Source organism: Anabrus simplex, chromosome 1 (genome assembly GCF_040414725.1).
Source record: "Anabrus simplex isolate iqAnaSimp1 chromosome 1, ASM4041472v1, whole genome shotgun sequence".
Lineage (NCBI taxonomy): Eukaryota > Metazoa > Arthropoda > Insecta > Orthoptera > Tettigoniidae > Anabrus > Anabrus simplex.
Genome location: NC_090265.1, coordinates 1,597,455,646 through 1,597,482,141, shown reverse-complemented (window position 1 = coordinate 1,597,482,141; position 26,496 = coordinate 1,597,455,646). Strand labels below are relative to the sequence as shown.

General features: G+C 37.3%; 1 protein-coding gene across 1 annotated transcript in view; it reads right to left on the bottom strand.

The window, feature by feature from the left end:
• Positions 1 to 26,496, bottom strand: part of Pbgs (Porphobilinogen synthase) — a 146,366-nt gene that overhangs the window by 71,770 nt on the left and 48,100 nt on the right. The window contains exon 3 of the mRNA XM_067138233.2: positions 18,467 to 18,565. Within this exon, the coding sequence (XP_066994334.1) occupies positions 18,467 to 18,565 (99 nt within the window). The remainder of the gene's footprint in view (positions 1 to 18,466; positions 18,566 to 26,496) is intronic.

The following is a 26,496-nucleotide window of genomic DNA, read 5'->3' as shown; positions in this document are numbered from 1 at the left end:
AAAGGCACCAAACTATTGGTTACGGAGTCATTGACTGCTACAAGAAAAGATCTATTAAATCGAGCCCGAGACCAGCTCGGAGTGCGTAACGTTTGGAACCGGGAAGGAAGAATCATAGTTCTAGGCAAAAACAAAAACAAATCTACAGTGACCGCTAAAGCAGAACTAAACGCTGTCATTTCAGGGCTAGGTGATCAGTAGAGTAGCGTACATGACTCATGGATTTACGTTTTAATTATAAGTGGTTTTATTATAAGTTTAGTGTGAGTGAATGTTTAAATGTTTCAAGAGGCTTACGTATACAAGAGGAAACTATGGTAAGTTGTCGTTTGTTTATTTTTGATTATAGCTAACACAGGTAGTAATATAGCTTTCTCCCTGGGCAGGGTAAACGACCATCACCTTGATACTGAACCCTCCCACCCTTCTCTTTCCCCGACTCCTCACCCCGCCCGCAGTCACCTGGAGAGAGAATTCTCGTCCTTTCCCCGCACATTACTGTGTACCCATGTCAATGCCCAGTCTATAATTGCCCATCACACTGAACTGAAAGCTATTTTTGAAGGAAGCATGGTAAAAGTTGTAGCGATTAGTGAGAGTTGGATGAAGGACTCGGTCCCTCTAAACACGGTAAATATAGAAGGATTTAATGCAGTAGATTGAAGCGCCATGGAGGAGTAGCTCTATACTACAAAAAACAATTTAACGGGGAAGATTATACAAACTTCGACATTATAAAATGTACCATTTCATTGCCCTAATTATAAAAAAAATGGAGAGTTGAAATCGTCATTTGCCAAGAATAACGGTAAAGTTTCGTAAACCATGCGGCAGAAAATTTGAAGTAAGGAAATACAGACTAATGGAATCCACGTGGCCGTTAATATATGGTAAAAGATACAGACAAACGGAATCCAAGTGGCCGTGACATAAGAAAAATGCACTATAAACCAACAGTAGGAACATTCGAAGATCGCATAAAAAAAAAAAAGAAAATACTTGGAAAGTTACAAGAAGTTAATAATACAAAGAAATAGCAGATTTTAGGGAAAAGATACTAAAATTATCGAAAAATTTAACTAAAATTCGAAGTCCAAACGTTATATTTCTTGTAAATGTATAAGATCATAGGCAAAATACTCTGCATGAAATGTAGAAGATGACTGAACGGAAAGCAGGGTTGAGTTAAAGATCGATGAAAGTTTATTGAAGAAGACTTCCAAAAACGATATCTTGAAGCAATTTTAATATAAACCTGACAGTATTTAAGCCACCACTCGTGTCATCAAAACTGCAATAGTTGAATTTACGTCATCATATTCTACCCATAAGAACGTAGAGATAATATAGGAAGGCTTTATGACTAAGGAGATCATGGAATTAATGATGTATTTGTCTATGTTTCTCATGTATGTACGTGAATACGCTGTAATAGACCGGAGATGGGATTGGCGACAGATGGGAACCGAACCGGCTTTGCCCGACAACACAAGCCCAGAGACCATGACTCGGAGATGCCACAGATAAACCAGAGATGATCACCGCACAAAGGATGAAACTACAGCAGCCCCAGCCCAAAAAAACACAGGCAGAATAAGATAAGTTTAAAAACTTTATTTCCAAAATTAGACATTAGTGTAGTATCATGTAGTAATTTGTTGATTGTGTTGATATAAGGAATAGATCGATATATCTTCGAGAGATGACTTATAAAGATAGTTTCAGATGTAAGGCTTTTCAGGCGTTTGCTCTATTAACCAGCGTTTCGTCTTAGGTCTGACACTAGACTCGTCAGAGTGCTGGGTTCACCGCGAACGTATTAATAGTGCTGTTCAAATGAAGTTTTTAGGTAGTCCTCCAAAGCATATAAGAATTTCCATATGTAGAAAATGTCGCATTCGCCGCAGAAGCATTATACTAACATCTTGTCAGTCGATCTTCAAGGAGTTATGCCATAAACAATCTGTTCTAATGTACTCGGAGTGCATAATTGGTGCATATCGAATTGTAGGTTACCAAGATCATAATTAACATCAACTTTTTGCCAAACGTGAGTAAACATAGGTTATATATGTGTATATTTTGACAAATGAAGTGTATGTTGTCAGAAATAAAAGTTGTTGATCCATAAAATTATAATTTTATTGGGATGTGGAGTTATACAAGTCGAGCGTTACACTGAGTAGATCAAATGAAGTTTATATATGCAGCAATGTAAGGATATGATGGAAATATGAGATAGGGAGTGCGAATAATAAATAATAGATATCCTTGAATATTATTTAAGGAATTATAATAAATGTGAGGACGTATGAGGAAAGAATTTCACGTATAATTAATTAATGTAATTGTGTGTAATGCAGTATAGCATTATGGTTTTATTTGACGCCTATAGCGACGTAATCTCGAATAACCTATAATGTGAGGTAATGGCAAATTGGTAATGGATTTACAGGATGTTAATGGAGTATGGTCATCGAAAATAATCTCAATTAACCTATTACTCAGACTATTATGGCAACCTCGAAGAAAATTTCACATGCTATTTAGTATTTAAGTTGATTTAAGCTAAAACACTAGATTATTGTTGATTATTGTTAGCTTATCGCTATTAATGGATAAGGAACTGTCATCTAAGGTATTCCTTGACTAATTGCAAACATATAATTGAATTTATTAGGGATGCGACATATTATAACCTGAATGCAAAGTTGTTGAGTCTATCTTGGAGATTTTACAGATTTCATAGGAATATTTTGATTATATCTAGCCATGATTAATGATATATTTATATTTTTAAATATTAAGATAGGTAGCTATTAAGAGCTACAGACATGAAACATTTCTTATTCTGCATGTGTTTTTAGATGATAAAGTTATTTGAAGAAAGCCTAGACAGATAATTACTTAAAAAAAAGAAATATTCTCGGATTCTTAAGTTTGAAACTTTGTAATATATCAATACTAGATAAACAATCAAAACTGGATTTCATGTCAGAACTTGACATTCGGCTGAAACTTGACAATTACATAGAATCTAATAATTCGTGAGAATTTGATTTTATCCATAAAAGATTTTCATTTTTATTTTACTCTTGTTATGTCATTTACATAATTTCAAGATAATTCATTAATTTAATTAATTCCTTAATGTCAATATGAAGAATTATTTTTTAATAAGTGGATGAGAAGATGAAGATAGATTGTAAAACATAATAGGTCAGGAGGAACTAATCAAATAATTTTAATCCAGGAAGAATTTTAGAAGAATTATTAGATAAGATGAGACCTTAGGCAATAATGAGATAGTTGTTGATTGATGATCATAGATCGCAGGTTACGATAAACGCATGACTTCAAGACATTTTTTTTGGTTTGGATGAAATACCAATGTATATAAAAAAATATTTGGAAAACATTTAGCTCATCTGAAAATAAGATATAAATTTGAATGAATATTAATAATTAAGAATTTAAGCAATTTTATATTATTTATAGATTATAAGATTAACTTAAGGTAATATCTTACCTGATGATGGTAATTAATTGAGTTTAAAACTAAGGCTTCATGTCCAAATGATCCAATCGATGTTCGCGTATAATGAAAGATAGGAAAGGTAATCTCAGTCGGATTCACGTTAAAAAAATGCTGATATAACTTATTCCCTGAGATATTATTCGACGTTAGCCGTGGATTTTCTTGAATGCCGAGGGTGACCAAAAAGTGAGATAGGCATTGGAGCATGGCGCAAGAAGAATTGTTACCCAATTGTAGGGCTCGAGGAAAAGATAGAGGACACACCCAAAAATCGGCGGACTACTGACACCTTAACTGAATATATGTTTGTTGAACTATCTGTTGATTGGAATTGTTTACAAACCACCAAAAGCAGGAAACTTCACCAAATTTGAAGAAAACTTACTAAGACTCATACCTACCTACGAACATGTACTCATATTTGGCGACTTTAACACAAACCTGTTAATAGAGTCCATTGAAGCAAATCGTTTACGGAACATATTTGCCTCTTGTAACATGTCAGTATCGCCACTTAACCCTACTCACCACGTGCATATGGCTAGCGGATCCTCACACACTCTAATAGATTTACTCATCACAAACAATCCTCAGAAAATACTAAAACAGGTACCTGGTATATCCTACCACGATCTTATATATTTAGCTAATTCTTTGAAAGTTCCCGAAACAAAGCCGAAGTGGATAACCTATAGAGACATGAAAAAGTTAAATCCTCAACAATTAATACAAGACGCTATTCTCTGCCCGTGGGACGAAATACTGCACTTGACTGACAATGACGAAAAAGTAAAGAGGTTTAACACATTATTGTTGGGATTGTATAACAAACACGTACCTAAACGTACTGCTAGGGTGACTCGCAAAGCTGCTCCATGGTTATCAAATGACATTAAGTCCGCAATGGCTGAACGTGATGCTCTATACAGATGTTACAAGCAGACATTATCAACTGACGATTTTGAAAAGTACCGTGTGCTTAGAAATAGAGTTCAACAAATAATCAGAAACAAAAAATATGCATACTTCCAACAATTAGCCAGTAACTAAAACACAAAAAGTACCTGACAACAACTCAGATCCGTAGGTATTGGGAGGCAAACAACAAACTCCAATACGCATTACATAAATCCAGATGAATGAAATGCCCACTTTACTAGAGAAATAGTTAGTACCCATCCTCATATTATACAAAAAACAATAAACTCTCTTCAATCTACTCCATTACCACAACGGCCTTTGTTCAAATTTTGTACAGTAAATGAAACTGATGTAAGGAGAAAACTAACATCAATCAAATCACAAGCAATCGGAGTGGACGACATCCCGATATCCTTCGTCGTTACCTTGATAGATGTAGTATTGCAAATTTTAACCCACATGTAACTCGTGTCTTTCGGAAGGCTACTTCCCAACTGTTGGGAAGGATGCTTTAATTTTGCCAGTACCAAAATCTCTAGCAAATTCTCCATCTGACTATCAGCCTGTCTGTATACTTTCTTCACTTTCGAAAGTCTTAGAAAAACTCGTGCATGAACAACTGCTCCAGTATTTGACGCACCATTCGTTACTTGAATCTGGATTTAAAAAAGGACATAGTACATCTACTGCTCTTCTAAAAATTACGGATGACGTAAGAAAAGTAATGGATGAATGTAAAGTGACCGTGCTCATTCTCCTAGACTTCGGCAGTGCTTTTGACACTATCAGTATGGACATATTAATAGCGAAATTGCATTCCTTCCATCTTAGCCATGCTGCTCTCAATTTGTTCGCTTCCTACCTCCAAAACCGACGACAGTGTGTTGTCGTGAATGAAAAGAGAACGGAGTGGAAGTACAAAGTTACTGGTGTGCCACAAGGTTCTATACACGCCCCCCTGTTATTTATTTTATATTTGAATGACATCTCTTCTAAGCTGGAAAACTGCAATTACCATCTCTATCCCAACGACCTTCAAATTTACTGCCACACAAAAGTGAATGACATAAATGCACCTATTGAAAATATGAACTGAAACTTAGAGCGGATCAGATGTTATGCAGCTGAGAATTCTCTCTCATTAACCCAATGAAAACACAAGCTATCATACTAGGGCAGAGAAAACTGCTTACCCATTTACACAGTCTACAACTTCCAGTTATTCAACTAAATGGCGTTGATATCCCATTCTGTAAATCAATAAAAAGCCTTGGAGTCACTATAAATGAAACTCTGAACTGGGATGAGAATGTCACTAATGTATGCACGAAAGTTCAATCATCACTTCATCCCCTTAAGATTCACCAGACCGTATTACCTCTGAACTTAAAAATAAGACTGGTTCAAACACTGATACTTCCAATTTTTAACTATTGTGATGTGTTGCTGGATGCTACCAGTAAACAAAGTAAGAAACTGCAGAGAGCTTTAAACTCCTGCATTAGAATTATTTTTTCATTGGATTTTGCCTCGCATGTATCCCCTTTTTATGCACAACTTTCTTGGTTAAAAGTAGAGCAGCAGAGAAATCAGCATTTATCAACCCTTATCTATCGACTCTTGACTGAACATGTACCTGAATATCTCTCCAGTAACTTCCGTTTACTATCTTCCTTTCATGACTGTGACATGCATTCTGGGTCAACAATTGCAGTACCTCCTCATCATACATCTGCCTTCAGTAATGTGTTGGGCGCTAGAATATGGAATGCTTTACCCCCTGAAATTAGAAATTGTTCCTCATTAATTACCTTCAAAAGACAGTCTAAAGATTTCCTCTTGAATACGTAGGCTATGTTATGTAGTTATGTGTGAATGCGTGAGAGAATGTCTTGAGTAAATAGTTCCCAAACGTTTACATAAATTACCGTTATATTATATAAATTTCATGTAGAGTAGTTAATATTGAATTAATTTTGTTCATTTTAGACTTAGGAGGTAGATATGCTAGTTTTAGTCTATATTAAGTTATATTATTGTACTAGCTGACCCGACAGACGTCGTTCTGTCAAAAATAAATGACAATAGAATGAACTGAAATTCAGTCTGTACTGCACGCAAAAATCAGAATAATGCAAATGGCTACATTATCAACATCAAATGAGTTTTTTACAGCTACCAAAAGTTAGTAACAAACTACTGGAAAAACGTGTTTTCATTATCTACAATATTAATATCTTGATTGTGAATAAGGAACTGCTCAAACAGGTCACAGAATATCACTACCCAGAAATAACCCTGATTGACTGTAACGTAGATGGGAACTGTTCAGCAGGTCTTCAAATCCCTCACAGAGCAAGTGATTTGGTAAGTTGATGGCGTGAAGATAATGTGGCTAAAGTTACTCCTCTTTCTTCTTAGGAAATAATTATCATAGAAAACACCGATTCCAATGAACACTATGAAGATATTTTTAATCGTGAAGCTTTAAGGTACACGATATTTTTTTTTGATTACCTGGCGCATAAACAAAGTTGATGGTTTTCCAACACGGGAACAGGCAACATACAATTGGCTGTGCGAGAAACATGGGTTTTCAAGATTAATGCCGCAAACACTTATTTACTGCCCCTGGGATTTATTTATGGTCATAGCTAAAGCGAGCCGCACTGGAAACTGCAATTGTTTAAATTCAAAGTGATAACCATCTTCTCCTTGCCAAAATATGATGGGATATTTTAGCGCATCGTATGAGCAGTGTGTTTCATACACACGCTGTAACTGATCATACCGGCGATGTAAAACAATATAACGGGCTTCCGAATTTTCTCCAACTATAACAATGGCTACTTCAATTGTTTGCGCATTGAAACGTCTTGCATGTTGGTCGACAGGAGTTTACAATTTTGTGATTATCATATGGCATGAGATCCAGTGCAGTTTTGAACAATGTAATCAACTGATTGTGTTGATGAAATAAATTCTGTAATAGTTCTACAATAGAGCTTTTCACTGAACTGTTGTGTGCACAACGCAGACCAATTTCTTATATTGAATTACCCATGAAATAAATTTGCAGGAATTTGTAGTCGCTATCTAACACCGGCAACAGTGAACCTGCTCTGTGATATATGTGGCCTTGTATCTGTAAATTATGGTTTATTATCTTTGTCACAAAAACTATAAAATAAAATAAAATAAACAAAGCAATATAAGTCTGTTCGTTATATGTTAAAAGAAAGCAATGTTATATTATGTTACCTTGAAAGTTGGCATGAAATTGTCCCAAAGTACATTTGTTGCCCCAAAGGAAGTAATTTGAAAGCAGTTGTTATATTTTTGGATATTTGTAACGAAATGTATGGAATCTGTTGCTGTTGCTGAAACCAACGAGTACAATGGATCTGGTGGTGGAATCAATGCACTAATTTCACTTCGTCATTTGCGCAACACAATCCAGCGGCTTCATTTTAGTATTTCAATGCCTTACAGTTTTGGCATACTGAGTTCAAAGATCCAATAGCAACACATTGGTAGGCACTGTAGTCAACTGAATCATCGTAACTAAAAGCAGCTCGATTCAAACTTGCAAGATTATTGGCTGCACGGGTTTGTGATATTCGAATCCTTTCAGTTTCATTTCGCTTTCCACGTTGTTGTGCAGTACGATTAGACTGAAAATTAGCTTGGCTTATAGCATTTCGAGTTCTTCGACCGAAGTTGCTCCGCCCGCGTCTTACTACGTATAGGCGGCATGAGTCTTGAAATGAGTATACTGTATATGGAAGCACTAACAAAATAAACCAAAGAAATCGATGAACTTGTTTGTTGAGAAGCGAAGATTTAAAAACAATCAGGGTAGACAAAGGTCTCCAGCTATAACAAAACACAACACTGCATGCGACTGTCTGGAGAGCGTATGTTTGGGAGATCCGTACGGGCAGTGGAGGCAGCCAGACAGCCAACTCACGCGCGAAACCAAAACCCAAGGTGACATTCTTCCCGTCATAAACTGAGAACTAAGCGAGATAAGGACTTGGGGTTTGTTTTAAAAATAACTTCCATATCTGAAGACCATTTGACTCGCTTTGACCCCCACGCAAATTCAATAGCAAAGAAGTTGGCCAGCAACTGACTTTTTCGTGCCCGCACTTTAAAATCTCTGAACATGACCGAAAAGAAACACAAATAGTGCATGTTCTCATCATTTAAATTTAAAAACAAACTTATTTACGTCGAGCTGAAATGTTCCTTTACCAGCAGTGAAAAAATTACAAATACAGTGAATATAAAATAGGAGTTATGAGATGATAAGTTCTATGCAATGAAGATTTTGCACTTGAGGAAATATTCCAATTTATTAACATTTTCACACTCATTTATTTTGTAAATTTTTTTTGTTAACGGCTAGAAATTTGTACATAATCCGATATTCACCCATTTTAAATGATAACATTCAGATTTAGAGACATTTGGCAAACACACTGGATTAGAGGAGGACAGCACTAAGCGCAAACATGGGGAAAACTTTTCTCTTCGTAAAAGCCTTACTCGAACTTCGATTAATATTTGAAAAAAAGAATTAACTGAATTGGTCCAGCCGTTCCCAAGTTTTGCGCTCAGCAACACATTTAGCGATTCATTTTTATTTATATAGATTATATACAGTCTGTTAAGTTTGAATATTGAGTCTGTACTCACTATCAGGCCGCATAATGTGGTTAAATGTAAGAGAGGACCAAGAGCCCTAACTTTTAATTAATTAATTAAATAAATAAATAAATAAATAAATAAATAAATAAATAAATAAATAAATAAATAAATAAATAAATAAATACGCTCATCATAACCATACGAAGAGATCTGTAATTTTATTTACAATCTCGTTAAAGTGATTACCTCAAAGAAGATCTTCCTTTATATTAACACATAGGTACTTAAGAGTGGTCAACGTGAGGCACATTCACTCCATGAACACAGTAATTAAAACCGAGAGGACTTTTCTTCTTGGTGAAACTTACAACCTAATTTTTCACCCCGTTTACCATCATAACATTGTCTGATATCCATCTCACAACTTCGTCAAGTTCTTTTTGCAGTCGCTCACAATCCTGTAACGTATTTATTACTATATACACTAGAACATCATCCGCCAAAAGCCTTATCTGTGATTCCAGTTCTTTATACCTATCATTTATATACATAAGAAAACAAATGTCCAATAATATTGCCCCCCCCCCCCACACACACACCCCTCTCTTCCCTCTTAATCACTACAGGATCATATAATGCTTTACCGAGCAAGTGGCTGTGCGGTTTGAATCACATAACTATCAGCTTGCATTAGGGAGATAGTGGGTCGAACTCCACTGTCGGCAGCCCTGAAGATGGTTTACCATGTTTTCCTATTTTCACACCAGTCAAATCCTGGGGCTGTACCTTAATTAAGCCCATGATCGCCTCCTTCATACTCCTAGACATTTCCTATCCCATCGTCGCCATAAGCCGTAAGACCTATCTGTGTCGGTGCGACGTAAAGTAGATTGTATTTTAAGAAAGAAGATAATACTCTTATTCTATTTATTTGAGTTCTATTTTTAACTTAGAGAACCATTCAATCACTCTTTTGTCTAGTACAACAGTCCTCAGTTTCATCAGTAGTCTCCCATGATCTACATAGAAAATTTAAAGTTTCAATTTAACAGTTCCAACCTTTTCAATACATACTTTTTGCAAGGTGGTTTATATTACAAATTACAAATCATAAAATCACAGTTCAATACGGACCAATCAACACAAAGTTTATATCTCCCATGATCTATCCCATCAAAAGCCTTGGATAGGTCAATAGCTGACCTCTTGAATCTAAAAAATATTTGCTATACTCATATCTTGCTGGAATCCTGAAAGTTGATTGTGACTGGAATAACCTCTACTAAACTCGAACTGCATCAAACCAGTTGGTAATTTTGTACAACAACTCCACTTCACTTTTGTACTCAATGTGCTATGAATAACTGATGTGTCCGTGTTCTTAAACTGTAAAGCTTTATAATTGATTTTTAATTTTAACTAATTATTTACAGGGTCCAACAAGTGACCAGCAATCTCCAACACATCCTTGTATGTTGTAAAGTATTATTATGTGAAATCTTGTCGAAAAAGAACAAAACACATTTACCAGGTATTCAACAAGAAATAAAATATTTTCTGCATGTGCCTTCTACACAGTTCCACTAGAAGAAGGTGTAACTTGAAGGAAAGCAAAGCAAAACTTATTACAATACTTTCATTTCAACAGTACTGGGAAAGTTGGCCATGTGGTTAGAGGCGCGCGGCTGTGAGTTTGCATCCAGGAGATAGTGGGTTTGAATCCCAATGTCGGCAGCCTTGAGGATGGTTTTCCTATTTTCACGCTAGGCAAATGCTGGGGGTATATCATCAAGGGTTATAAATTTCATTTTGTTGGTCCGCATTGAACTGAGATTACATATAAATTATAAACATAAAAGTTTTTCACCTATTCAATACATAGTTTTATTTACTCTGCGTGTATTTACATTACATGGAACTAGTTTCAATCTTACTCGGGGTCATCATCATCCATATTTAAACAATACACAATATTTGACGAAATCCTAAAACATGTTTCTAATGAGCAGTAAGAACAGTATGAAAGAAATATATAATTATCACTATGATGTGTGGTTGAATTAGGCAAAGTGCTTTGGTGCTAAAAATGTTGCATATGAAAGTGAAATATTATGTGCAAAAATAGGTGAGCAATATAGCAATATATAAGTACACAAATACGTCAAAAAGTCTGGGTATAGAAGTACAATCGAGACGCTTTATGTTGTGGATCAACTTGAGTCAAATTTTTTAGACACATGGTATTTCAGATAGAATTCAGTACGTCCTGGCAATACATGATGGTTGTGGACCGAGTGTTATGGTACTAAGACTGAACACAATATAACGTGACACTTATAATAAAAATATACAAGTATGTACAAAAGTTTTGAATAACAAATGTGTACATGATTCTCTCTAGAAGAATCTGTGAGGAGTTGATTATACACTGTATCAGTTTAAGCAGAAATTTTTATACTTGGTGTATTAGGTAACCAAGCTATGTCGATATGAATGCAGAATTGATTGTTGGAACTGTGCAGACTGAATATGAAGTTTTCGAATTTTTCTGGAGTTGTAAGTAGACACTGCACGTGGTGATATGAATGGGTGGAACTCTCAAGATCATAGCGGAACAAATGGGACCTATTAGAATGAGAAAAGGCCAGTGAAAACGCAAAGTACACGGAAAGAAGAATAGATGACAACGAAGCGAATGGATACTCACCTTGCACGGCAGTATGTGCAGCTTAGCTGGTATTGTGCAACTGGTGGCGGGAGGAGATAGACGTGAGGGGAGGAAGGTGAGGGGTAGGCGCATGCGGGTTGGGAAGATTGGTAGTGGCTTGAGAGGGGATGATGGGGGGAGGAGGCAGGAATTTAAGGCGGAGCTGAAGGGTGTGGAAGAAAGGGTAATTGTTTCGGAAAAGTACCTTTAATTAAACTTAGCACCAAATTCTGGTGAGCTGAATTATTGTTTCTGAGAAAAGTGATAAATACATCAAAAAGGATGTTGGATTTCTCTGAGATTTCATTTAGATTGTAAATGGCATTAAAATATTGGTCTAGGTGTATGTAGTAATTTTCCATTATGTTGAGAAAAGGACCCTTATTTGCTAATTCAAGAATGTCCATATCTTGTTTGATACTGGTGAAATTATGGTTATAATCTTACATGTGTTGGCTGATAGCTGAAAACTTATTATATTTTATTGTGTTAGTATATATATATCGTATGGCTTTACAAGTACACAAAAAAAAAAAAAAAAAAAAAAATCAAATGGAAATGTCCAAATTTGACAACCAGTCCAGAGCACTCGGAGTCACTTGATGTAGAAGCCTCAGATCACCATTAAATGCTCGAAGTGGGCACTCCTTAATGATGTGTTCCATTGTCTGCTCCTCCGCTCCACAGTAGCAGTCAGCAGACGAACGGAAACCCCATTTCTTCAACATGTAGCCACACCTCCCTTGACCTGTCCTAATTCGGTTCAGCTTCGACCAGGTTTGACGCGGCAGAGTTCTTTGTTGGATCTTGAACCAAGTGAGCATTGTTGGGTGGATGTTCATGCCAACGCTGTCGCCACTCAGAGGTCATGTCGAAAGAGCTGATACTTTTAAAATCAGTCCAGGGTGGTTTGCGTGATTTCAGACGAGTTGTTGGTGGGTGTTGTAGGGCATCGTACAAGGGAGAGTTCTTATGAGAAGAGATCTTCTTGAGCAAGTTTACCCTAGCTGCTTTCCTCCTTAGATCTGGCGGGGCAATATTAGCTAAGACAGGTAACCACTGAACGGGAGTAGATCTGACAGTACCAGTGATCACTCTCATGGCTTCATTAAGCTGGACATCAATCTTTGTTGTGTGAATGCTGTTTTGCCATACAGGAGCACAGTATTCACCAGCAGAATACACAAGAGCGAGTGCAGCAGTGCGTAGGGTATTGGCGTCCGCACCCCAGCTACTTCCGGCAATCTTGCGGAGTAGATTCACTCTGGAGCCAAGTTTCTTAGATAATGTGATGCACTGTTGTTTGAATGTCAAGGACCGATCCAGAGTGATTCCTAGATATTTGGGATTGTAGTTATGCGGTACTTCGGTTCCGTCGAAAGTCACATGTAGCTTCCTATGGGCTTCCTTATTATTTAGATGGAATGCAGTAACCTCAGTTTTATTTTGGTTAGGTTGAAGTCTCCATTTATGGAAGTAGTCATTCAATTTCGTCAGATCACTTGTCAGTACATTCTCACAGTGCATAAGACCTTTACTCTGGAAGACTAACGCTAGGTCATCTGCATACTGGATTTTCAATGAGTCAGTGTCTGGCATATCATGAATATACAAGTTAAACAGAATGGGGGCCAGAACTGATCCCTGAGGTAGGCCATTGTTTAGAGTCCTCCATCTGCTAGACTGTCCGTTCAGAAACACCTTAAAGCGTCTGTCAGAGAGCATGTTGTTCACTAGAAACGCCAGCTTTTGACATGGGATGATTTTAATAAACTTCGACATCAAGCCATCCCTCCACACAGTGTCATAAGCTGCTGTAAGGTCCACAAAAACTGCAGCTGATCGGAGACCTCATTGAAATCCAGCTTCAACTAGAGTTGTCAATGTTAAAACCTGGTCGCAGCAGTTCCGATGTTTCCTAAAGCCACCTTGTTCAACAGGGATGGTTTGATCAATGGCCTCTTGAATGCGATTTAGAATAAGCCTTTCTAGTAGCTTATAGGTCACGCTGAGTAGCGATACTGGCCGGTAGTGAGAAGCATCCATTCTGTCTTTGCCTGGTTTCAGGATGGCAATTATCTTAGCCTGCTTGAAAAGCTTTGGTAATCTTCCAGTTCGTAGAATTTCATTGAAGAATTCAATGAGCCACAATTTTGTTTTAGGTCCTATGGCTTTAAGAAACTCTGGATATACGCCATCAAAGCCAACAGCTTTATTTACCTTTAGCATATTCAAGGCTATATCAAGTTCCTCAATGCTGAGTAGTCAGGATGTGGTGTTAGATTGGATCTCTTTATGTACAATTCATTTCTCACGATTCGTGTATGTGCCTTGTCAATTTTAGCTTTCGAATTCTTCATTAGTCTGGATGCAACAGCATTGGCATTCACACGTGGGACTGTGCTTGACAGCCTTGGATCTGTACCAAGTTTTCTTATAAGGTTCCAGGCTTTGCGACTAGAATGTGTAAAGTTAAGTTCTGCCACTGTTTTATGCCATTTTTCTCTTCTGTTCTTATTGAGAGCTCTCAAACGGTTATCAGCTGTTGTGTCATCGTGAGATTCTTGATATTTAACATACAAATCATTGCATTCTTGAGACCATCCGGGGATGTATTCCTTCCGAAACCCACGTGGAATATAGTTTTTGGCATTAACTTTAATAGCACGCACAAATCGTTCATAATTGGATGGAATTAGGGGAATCCACTGAACAGTGTTATCAAGACCTTTCTGAAACAGTTCCCAGTTCGCAAGTTGAAAATTCCATCGAGGTTGTGGGATGGAGGTTACTAGTGGAATTTCTGTACCATAATAAATAATGACTGGCCTATGTTGGCTGTGTGGGAAAGACTTGATGACTTTTCGTTGGGTCATATCGTTATTTCCAGATTTAGATACGATGCACAGATCAGGGGAATAATCCTTTAACCACCTACCAGATCGGAAAGTTCCTGGATCTTTAGCATTGTACACAAGCTGAAGATTGTACAGATCCATCCATTCATTTAGAACTGCCCCACTGTCGTCTTCATTCAGATATCCCCATACATAACTAAGGCTGTTGAAATCACTGACATACACTACTGGGTGACTGAAGGATCTTACAGGAGGATTTGGCCAGCTGACTTGTGGAGGTTTATAAATATTTACTACAGTGATGCCAGCAATCTCTACAGCCAAAACAAAGACATCTGTTGTTCTGTCTTGATAAGTTACTTTGTAGTCGGTGAGATGGGACCTGACATATGTAGCAATACCGTATTGTTCATCATTTATGGCTCCAGCCAGATCATAACCATATATCCTTCCTCTTCTGTAAAGATATGTGTCATCCTTGGTGTGAGTCTCCTGTATTGCTATTATATCTACAGTATTCTGCAGCATCAGGCGTGAGAGATATTGACTCTTAGCAGTTGAAATCGATTCAATGTTTAAGTGACATATCCGTAAGTTGTTACCAATGGAAATTGATGAGTGTTCCGTGCTTGGTTGGTCCTGAAAAGGACTATGCGTAGATAAGTTCTCTTGCATACTTGTTGCTGTGTAGCAGCACCTTTGTGGAAGAATCAGCCGGTCAAACCGTTGCCTAGGGAACGCCCGATTGCATTAACCACAATCTTCGGGGAGGCTTCTTCCTTAGTGTGCTCGTGGTATATTATATTGAAGTTTTTTCCGGTCTGCCCAACGTACGACTTGTTACAGGTATTGCATTTCATCCTATAAACTCCTGATTTTTAAAAAAACTGCTGATCTTGTTGATATGTGACATATTGTGTAAAATGCTCATGTTCTTATTATTGGTTTTGAAAGCTATTTTAATGCCTTTTTTCTTAAAAAGTTATCTTCTAAATATTATTGCTGAACAAAGGTGGAAAATGTTAGAGGTTTAGTTATTTCTTTTTTGAGAGTTGATTTAGGGTGTTGTTTGTGTTTATTGATTATCCTTTCTATAAAATGATTCCTGAAACCATTGGATTTTGCAATTCTGCAGATTGTGTTTAGTTGATTCTTTAGATCCTTCTTGGATATAGGTATGCTGAAAGCTTGATGAACTAGGTTATTGTATGTAGCTCGTTTGTGGGACTGGGGGTGCACTGAATCTTGGCAAATAGTGGAAGCTGTTTGAGTAGGTTTCCTGAATATTTTATAACTTAGAGAATCTGAGTGTCTAGTGATAGTTAAATCTAGAAAGTTTATTTTTTTATCTAATTCAGTTTCTAGTGTGAATTTGATATGAGGATCAATATTGTTGAGTCTTAGGAGGGTGGTGGAAGCGTAAATTGATATTTCGTCCATAATTACGAATACATCATCAACATACCTGGCCCAGAAGTGAATGTTTTCAAATTTATTGTCAATTTTGTTGTATTCGAGGAACTGCCAAGATGCCTGAGGCTAGATTTAACTATCACTAGACACTCAGATTCTCTAAGTTATAAAATATTCAGGAAACCTACTCAAACAGCTTCCACTATTTGCCAAGATTCAATGCACCTCCAGTCCCACAAACGAGCTACATACAATAACCTAGTTCATCGAGCTTTCAGCATACCTATGTCCAAGAAGGATCTAAAGAATGAACTACTGTAAACAAAATCTGCAGAACTGCAAAATCCAACGGTTTCAGCAATCAGTTTATAGAAAGGATAATCAATAAACACAAACATCGCCCTAAAACTACTCTCAAAAAAGAAATAACTAAACCTCTAACATTCCCCACCTTCACGTTCAACAAAGATATAATACAAAATAAATAATATTTTTAAGTAAAAAGGCATTAAAATAGCTCTCAAAACCAACAATAAGAACATGAAATTTTACACAATACGCCACATATCAACAAGATCAGCTGTTTTTTAAAATTAGGAGTTTATAGGATCAAATGCAATACCTGTAACAAGTCGTACGTTGGGCAGACTGGAAGAAACTTCAATATAAGGTACCACGAGCACACTAACACAATAAAATATAAGTTGTCAGCTATCGGCCAACACATGCAAGATTATAACCATAATTTCACCAATATCGAACAAGATATGACCATTGAATTAGCAAATAAGGGTCCTTTTCTCAACACAATGGAAAATTACTACATACACCTAGACCAATATTTTAACGCCAATTACAATATTAATGAAATCTCAGAGAAACCCAACATCCTTTTTGGTTTATTTATCACTTTTCTCAGAAACAATAATTCAGCTAACCAGAATTTGGTGCTAAGTTTAATTAAAGGTACTTTTCCGAAACAATTACCCTTTCTCTCACACCCTTCAGCTCTGTCTTAAATTCCCCCCTCCTCCCCCACCATCCCCTCCCAAGCCACTACACTCTTCCCAACCCGCATGCGCCTGCCCCTCACCTTAATCCCCTCACATATATCTCCTTCCGCCACCAGTTGCACACTACCAGCTAAGCTGCACATACTGCCGTGCAAGGTGAGTGTCCATTCGCTTTGTTGTTATCTATACTTCTTTCTGTGTACTTTGCGTTTTCACTGACTTTTCCTCACTTTAATAGGTCCCATTTGTTCCGTTATGATCTGAGAGTTCCACCCATTTATATCACCACATGCAGTGTCTACTTACAACTCCAGAAAAATTCGAAAACTTCATATTCAGTCTGCACAGTTCCAACAATCAATCCTGCATTCATATCAACATAGCTTGGTTACCTAATACACCAAGTATAAAAATTTCTGCTTAAGCTGATGCAGTGTATAATCAACTCCTCACAGATTCTTCTAGAGAGAATCATGTACACATTTGTTATTCAAAACTTTTGTACATACTTGTAAATTTTTATTATAAGTGTCACGTTATATTGTGTTCAGTCTTAGTACCATAACACTCGGTCCACAACCGTAATGTATTGTCAGGACCTACTGAATTCTATCTGAAACACCATGTGTCTAAAAAATTTGACTCAAGTTGATCCACAACATAAAGCGTCTCAATTGTACTTCTATACCCAGACTTTTTGACCTATTTGTGTACTTGTATTATATATTGCTATATTGCTCACCTATTGTTGCACATAATATTTCACTTTCATATGCAACATTTTTAGCACCAAAGCACTTTGCCTAATTCAACCACATATCACAGTGATAATTATATATTTCTTTCATACTGTTCTTACTGCTCATTAGAAACATGTTTTAGGATTTCGTCCAATATTGTGTATTGTTTAAATATGGTTGATGATGACCCCGAGTAAGGTTGAAACCAGTCCCATGTAATGTAAATACACGCAGTGTAAATAAAACTATGCATTGAATAGGTGAAAAACTTTTATGTTCATAAGTTATATGTAAATGCTAGGGCTGTACCTTAAGGCCACGGCCGCTTCCTTCCAACTCCTAGGCCTTTCCTATCCCATCGCCACCTTAAGACCTATCTGTATCGGTGCGACGTAAAGGCAACAGCATTTCAACAGTTAATTTTCTTGTAGATTTGGGCAGTATTGTGCCATGTCCTTAAAGCATTAAATTTTACAATACATTAAAAAAGAATGCTACAAGTGATTAGTTTCAGTTTTTATATTAACACTAATTTTCAGAAAATGGATGCTAATTTTGATAAAAATAGATGCTAATTTTTCCAGTTCCTACTAATCATAAAATAAGCTAGAACTTGTACTTACATCACATGCTATTATTAGATCTGGGTACCAAGTTCTTAATTTGGTTACAGCCAAAATCACAGGATTTTCAGGTGAATCTGCATTGGTTCCATTTTCATCCTGGAACAGTTATGAAGCTTTTAATATTCTTCATATGCACGTAAGGATGTATAAGTACTAGAACATTTGAGTTTCAATCCAACCTGTGAAGTGAAAGGATGTAAAGTGCTGAGTGTGCACTGAGAGTACAAATACAAGTGCATTAATATAACATGGAAATTCAACTAAACAATACTGAGGCAATATAGGGACATGGCAGTGCAGGTTAAAAGCAAATACAAATGGTCAACAGTCCCTATAATATCATGCAAATGGTGTTAACATCATTTGTGGTGATGGTGCTATTGGTGATGGTTGGTGCTGAATCAAACCCGGGTCCTGGACTCTCTTGGGAGGATACAGAGATGCTTAAGGAGGCTATGATGTAGGTATGTCAAGTGGGTAAGACTAGGGAATTATTATTAATAGACCAGGAGTTGAAGACATACTGTACTTAAAAACATAAGTGACATCAAAAGGAGATTGTTTTAAAATAAGCTTGAGCTGGATGAAATTAAAAATGAAGTTCTGGGTTTGGGAGAAAGGGTACAAAGCTTGAGAGAAAGGAACTGACATGAGAAAGGGAAGATAGGAGGAAAAATACAACAATCTATGGACTGACATATTTGGACAAAGGAAAGTTTAATGATCATGTAACTTCCTTTAAATTCCTTAACAAGGGAGAATGTGAAAGTTGAGTGTAGTGAGAGTGACTTTGTTAGTAGTTTTAAAATAGGAAAAAGTAGGGAAGAAGACCAGTTAAAGTACGTATTGTGTCAAGCCTAAGACCTGGAAAATTCTGGATAACACAAAGTACCTGAAAGGATCTAAAATTTGGATTAAGAAAGAACTTGATCCAGAAGATATGAAAAATATGAAAGCACTATGTTTTCATTTGGGCAAAGCACATAATTCAGGAATAAAAAGCATTTATCAGTGGAAATAGGCTTGTGGTGGTCCACGATTCTTGGTCAAAGAAGTGGACTGTTAGTCAGCTGTGGGAGATGGAGCAATGACCATAGGTGCGGTGGGCAATGATGGGAGTGGTGAATCAGCAGCATGTGTTGTTGAGCAAGGCGAAACTAGAGGCTTTGATGACTTGATGAAGAACTAGAGACATCTTCACTCCAGGCAAGCTGCACATGAAGAAGAGGCAGTTTTTAGGAGGGAAGACACAGCAGAAAAATTTAAGGTAACACTAAATTTAAAGGAATTTGGGCTAAAAATTGGCTGAAGAGTATGGACGAAGATCGGGGTAGGGAAATAATCAGTTCCCCAAGCAGATCCATAATACAATAATTAGAGAAATCAGGGCTTATATGAAGTAGAGCTGTGAGGATTACAGATATACCTACAAGCAAATAACTAGGCTGGAATACAGGATTAATAAATAGCAAAGGCATATTGAGTAAACTGCGAAATGATGTCAGGGAATTAATGCAGGGTAATGAGATCGGGGAATGATTGAAGTGTAGCTACAGGCAGGTTGTGAATTACAAATATCGAGTCATAACATCTGGAGTAAAATAAAACACAAAGGAGAGTTCCTAAACTGTGTTATATGGGAGGGATATCGGTGTTCATAAAGGATGATAAAGTGAGAAAACTTTTGATATTTTCCCTTATTATATAACCAGGTAGAGCATGTGGAATCAGGCCTGTATTAATTGATTTGTTTGAAGATAGCTAAAAACAGTGAGGGGGAAGAGAGAATTTTCACAGGTTCCTGCTACAACCAACCAACCAACCCACCAACCAACCAACCAACCAACCAACCAACCAACCAACCAACCAACCAACCAACCAACCAACCAACCAACCAACCAACCAACCAACCAACCAACCAACCAACCAACCAACCAACCAACCAACCAACCAACCAACCAACCAACCAACCAACCAACCAACCAACCAACCAACCAACCAACCAACCAACCAACCAACCAACCAACCAACCAACCAACCAACCAACCAACCAACCAACCAACCAACCAACCAACCAACCAACCAACCAACCAACCAACCAACCAACCAACCAACCAACCAACCAACCAACCAACCAACCAACCAACCAACCAACCAACCAACCAACCAACCAACCAACCAACCAACCAACCAACCAACCAACCAACCAACCAACCAACCAACCAACCAACCAACCAACCAACCAACCAACCAACCAACCAACCAACCAACCAACCAACCAACCAACCAACCAACCAACCAACCAACCAACCAACCAACCAACCAACCAACCAACCAACCAACCAACCAACCAACCAACCAACCAACCAACCAACCAACCAACCAACCAACCAACCAACCAACCAACCAACCAACCAACCAACCAACCAACCAACCAACCAACCAACCAACCAACCAACCAACCAACCAACCAACCAACCAACCAACCAACCAACCAACCAACCAACCAACCAACCAACCAACCAACCAACCAACCAACCAACCAACCAACCAACCAACCAACCAACCAACCAACCAACCAACCAACCAACCAACCAACCAACCAACCAACCAACCAACCAACCAACCAACCAACCAACCAACCAACCAACCAACCAACCAACCAACCAACCAACCAACCAACCAACCAACCAACCAACCAACCAACCAACCAACCAACCAACCAACCAACCAACCAACCAACCAACCAACCAACCAACCAACCAACCAACCAACCAACCAACCAACCAACCAACCAACCAACCAAGTCTCGTGTTGAGAGACAAATGTTTGACGACTTTAATGTATCCACAAAGACGCACACATGAAATGCTGTCAGTTGTGTACACTATTTTATTTACAAGTCATTTACAGAAATTCTATACACACAAACTAATAAACTGCCATCATAAACAAAACGCTACGAAGAATCAGAAGAAGAGTGCAACAGATGCATGTCAACTAACAACCCAACAAAACCAATTCACATACTTGACTTCAAACACTCTGTTAACATGACGTTGACACAAGTCTCATCAAAAGAACTCCGATCTATCCTCAAGACTGCCTATTTATATACGTTGCCTGGCGAGGCTTCTAGAAGAATATGACATAACATGTTTTTCTCGTAAATTTGAGAGTCTTCAATAGCCTATTTACAACATAAAGAATTTTCTATACAATTCTAATTGCATTATGCATTGTTCTGGACATATTACAGTGTATTACACAATATTGCAGTGGATTATACATCATATATACATGTAATAACAAATTATATGCTATTAATTACGTGTTTTTACATTAAATAAACTACAAGAAAATAAAGTCCAGACATAACTACGTAAATAATAATAATAATCGTACATGTAAACTACTTCATAGCCACACCTCACAATAATAATAATAATAATAATAATAATAATAATAATAATAATAATAATAATAATAATAATAATAATAATAATCATGGATAACTGCATTATTTACCCGTGGGTTAGAGAATATTGTTTCCAAGTTATATTAGTCTATTACACTTGCGTCAACCTTAATGGAGTAGTAAACCAGATTACATTAAAGAATGAAGAAGGAATAATCATAATGGGGACTTTTAATGCAAGGGTGGGAGAAATAATCCAGTGTGCAATAAAGAAATGCTAATAGAAGGAAAAAGTAAAGAATGCAATAGAAATGGAGAGAAATTATTAGAAATATGTGCAGCAGAAGAATTATACACACTGAAAGGTGGACGCAGACATGCCAACTTTCAAAAGTAAAATATCAGGAGAAATTTGGCAGCGAATTGTGGTGTACTACAACACATCACTGAAGGCAGAATATGTACTAATTCATTTTAATTCAATAATTTAAAAACTCTATTTGGCCGACATATGTATTTTTTTTATTATTTATATCAGAATACTAAATAATGGACATATCTGACTTTTAAGAACATGTGACTTCTCATCCTTCAACATGCTGAACACACGTATAGCTGACTTAGCCCTCTTCAGAAACTCTGTACTGGGCAAGTTGGCCGTGCAGTTAGGGGCGCACAGTTGTGAGCTTGTATCCGGGATGTAGTGGGTTTGGACCCCACTGTCGGCAGCCCTGAAGATGATTTTCTGCTTTCACACCAGGCAAATGCTGGGGCTTTACCTTAATTAAGGCCACGGCTGCTTCCTTCCCATGCCTAGGCCTTTCCTATCATATCATCACCATAAGACCTGTGTCAGTGCGATGTAAAGCCAATGGTAAAAAAAGATAAAAATAATAAAATAAAGAAACTTGGAACTAAAATTTGGCTCAAAGCAAACTTGCCATGCTGAAATGACTTTAAGGTTAAAAGTTTTTCCAAAGTTTGCTCAGACAGCAAGGATCTGTATTGTGTTTTAATCTTTGTGACGACTCTGCTAAAAATCCTTTCACATTCTGCATTGCTATGTGGAAGTGACAAAATAGTAAGCATCACCTTAGAGAGTCTGTCATATTTAAATACACCATCAGTGGATTTCATCTGACTTACCAATGCCCACTGAACATCAATTCTTCCTTTTGCCAGGTCTGTTTCTTTGAGCTGAAAGTTACAGAACTGTTCTGTTTCACTAGTCAGAATGTTTGGAAACTTGTTAATGAAAAATCTAAGGCTAGAAAATGATGCCTTACTTCCAGCAGAAATATTTGCAACTTCTGCATCAATTAAAACATCTTTGAAAGGAAATTTGTGTACCATGTAGTCACAAATGAAGAGAAACACTTTCTAACAGAGTTAAAGAATATGCACTTTTCCTCGGACTTCAAAGTGTTCACTAAAACAAATGCCGAGTTCCCTATCATTAGATCACAATCATCCTTTTGATTTGCTGGAGTATGATAATCTATATATGAAGGGGAGAGGAGGAGCTTTTAATAACATGGGGTTTACAAACCCTGCCGTCACATTCCTCGATAGTTCCTCCAAAATTAACTTCAATAAGTGGATGTGCAACATACTTGACTGAAGAACTATATTTGGATTCTCAAAGATATCCATAAAACTTTAGAGAAAAACACAAAAAGATTTATGTAAAGATGATGAAAGAAAAATGAACAGTCGTTCTTCACGTGACAAAGCATGGCTCTTAGTGTCATCAGTAATTTCATTTCTTTTTTTTTCTGGGGTGAAACTGATGGCTGAGTTTTCCTTTTAACTGAGGAGTGTGGCGAAATGTTATAACAATGCTTCACCTTTTCAGACAAACAAGGCACATCTGCACTTAGACTGTGCTTAGGAATTTTGTAAGTCATCAAAGTTCCCATCTGAGAATCCTTATTCACAATTTTGCTCCTGAATACAGTAACCAAAGGGTCCCATTGCAGCAAAATCCTATCTAAACACCTTCCTAGTTATAACCATTGAGTAGGTACATGCTTCAGAATTTTCCTGATCTCTGTGTTGTGTATAGCCTGAAATTCTCTGAACTTTTCTTTCCTCTTTGCACTCATTTCCAGATCAGATAATAAAATATATCAATTATACTTTCATCTACATTTACAGGCAAGCACGCTGCAACCTTCTCTGCAGCAAGATTAATTACATGACAAGAGCAACCTACGATGATTATGTTACTATTTTCCCACTTCAAACATCCTGCCACACCATTCTTTAATCCTATCATTTCTGGAGCAAGTAAGCAGTTTTTTAATGGAATTCCTGAGAAGTTGAGAGTAAAAGATTGGCAATGTTAGTTCCAGTAGCATCCTCTTCTAAATTAGGCACAGAGAGTAGACAACTCTGAATTCCACTGAGTTCAGGCCTAAAAAATGTTCCAACAATAGGATATATTTTCAAGCCACTTTTTTGCTACCATCAGTAGCAAGAAAATGAATTCACCTGCAAATGTGATACAATTTGTGCTCTTCCATGCACATTTCTATAGTGGTAGCCGCTGTTTTCGCTCTAGCACACCCACAGATTTCCGAATCAGGAAACATTTTGCGAAACAAAGGCACAATTTACAGGCAAGTTATGTTCTACGAAAAATGACGTAAATAAAGCCTTGGCATTCGTCACAGGATTTACATCTTGGTTTTTATATGAAAAGTTCAGTTTCTGGTTTCTTTCTACACACTGGACACTTTCCTTATGTTTTTTCTTTTGCACATGTTTGAGTATATCACACTTCCCACCATGCGCAACTGAAAAATCACACCTACATATACTATAGAATGTGAATGTTGGTCCCATCCTGGACTCCCTGAAACATGGAAACTCTTCCCTATAAGCACTTTTAAACACTGCATCATATTTCTTTTCTGACATTTTGGCCAAAACAAATATTAAGGTATACAACCAACAAACACTACTACGTGATGTAAGATGAGCACTTGTGCAGGTTCTGCCCTGGGTGTCTATGGCGTGCTACTTCTGAGGTTAGGTTACTCGCTTGCGACTTCCTCTTCCTATTATTATGCTATTTGAGTATCTGATTGTACTATAGACCAAAGAGGAGCACATGGTTGGCCACCGTGCCCCGTACTGCCATCCGGTTGTGATTCTTAGAACTACTATCGACCAGCCATACTCAGCCATATATCTGTAGAATGAGGGAATCCGTGGGAGTTTAAAATAATACAAAAATTACTGAAACTGCTCTGAAAAATCGCGGGATTGATTCCGACGATAAGGACATTGGGAAGAAGGATGAAAGATCGGGAGAGTTGGCATGTCTGTGGATGGTTGGGGTATGAAACAGAGAATTTTACGTATATGGTTGGTTTAGGAGTGAGTGCTATACATCTAGCTATTGTATCTAGAGAAGTACTGAATTATTTTAAAGACATAAAGGTAAACAACTAGGCAGTTTCTCATCATTTCCCAGTTGTTATTCAATTGCTGAGAAGTGAAGGAAAATTTAAAAAATAAAACAGATTAATAATGTACGGAATCAGCTGGTAAGGTACAGATGGAGTGAAGAACACAGAGATGAATTTAGAGATTATTACAGGGAGAAAACATTTGATATTCAGAAGTTAAGAACTGAAAATATGACAGAATAATAACACAGATGAAGCAATAAGAATGGTTGAGACATCAGCAGCAATAGCTGGTAGAAAATGGTTGTAAGAAAGAGAAGGGAAAACATGATGATGATGCTTGTTGTTTAAAGGGGCCTAACATCTAAGGTCATCGGCCCAAAGGGAAAACAAACAAAACTTATGGTGAAACGGTGAGTGTAAAAAAAAAAAAAAAAAAGAAAAAGAAAAGTGAAGTGAAGTGATAAGGGCACTAAAAACATACAGAAATGAGGTATCTCAGGAGCTAAGGATAGATTTCTGCAAAATAAGGAAGGAGTACACAGATTTAATGAGTGAAAATAAAAAGACTTGGGAGGCCAAAGAGGTACAATATTAAACGCGTATTGGAAAGGAAACTACTACTTCTTTTTTTACTGCTTTGCCCAACATCTGTGAGGTTGCGTGTGCAAACTGTGGCACACATGTGGATTTGGCCCTGTTTTACGGCAGGATGCCCTTCCCGACGCTAACCCTATATGGAGGAACGTAGTCACTATTGCGTGTTTCTGTGGTGGTTGTAGTGTAGTGTGTTGTTTGAATATGAAGAGGAAAGTGTTGGAACAAATACCCAGTCCCCGGGTAATCAGATGCGATTAAAATTGCTGACCCGGCTGGGAATCGAACCTGCGACCCTCTGAACCAAAGGCCTCAATGCTGACCATTCAGCCAATGAGTCATACAGGTATTGTAAAGGAAACAAAACTAATAAAGTATGGAAATGAACAATCATCATTTATAAAGAAAAATAGTAACCAAACAATTTCAAGCGAGGTTGAGTGGATAATGTACTTCAAGGATCTAGTAGGAGGTAATAATGAAAGGAAAATGAATAAAACCGAGAGTGGTATACTTGCACATATTGAGAACACTATAAGCATACTAAATGATCCAGTAATTAGGGATGTCAGAGACACATTGAAAAAAAGAATTTG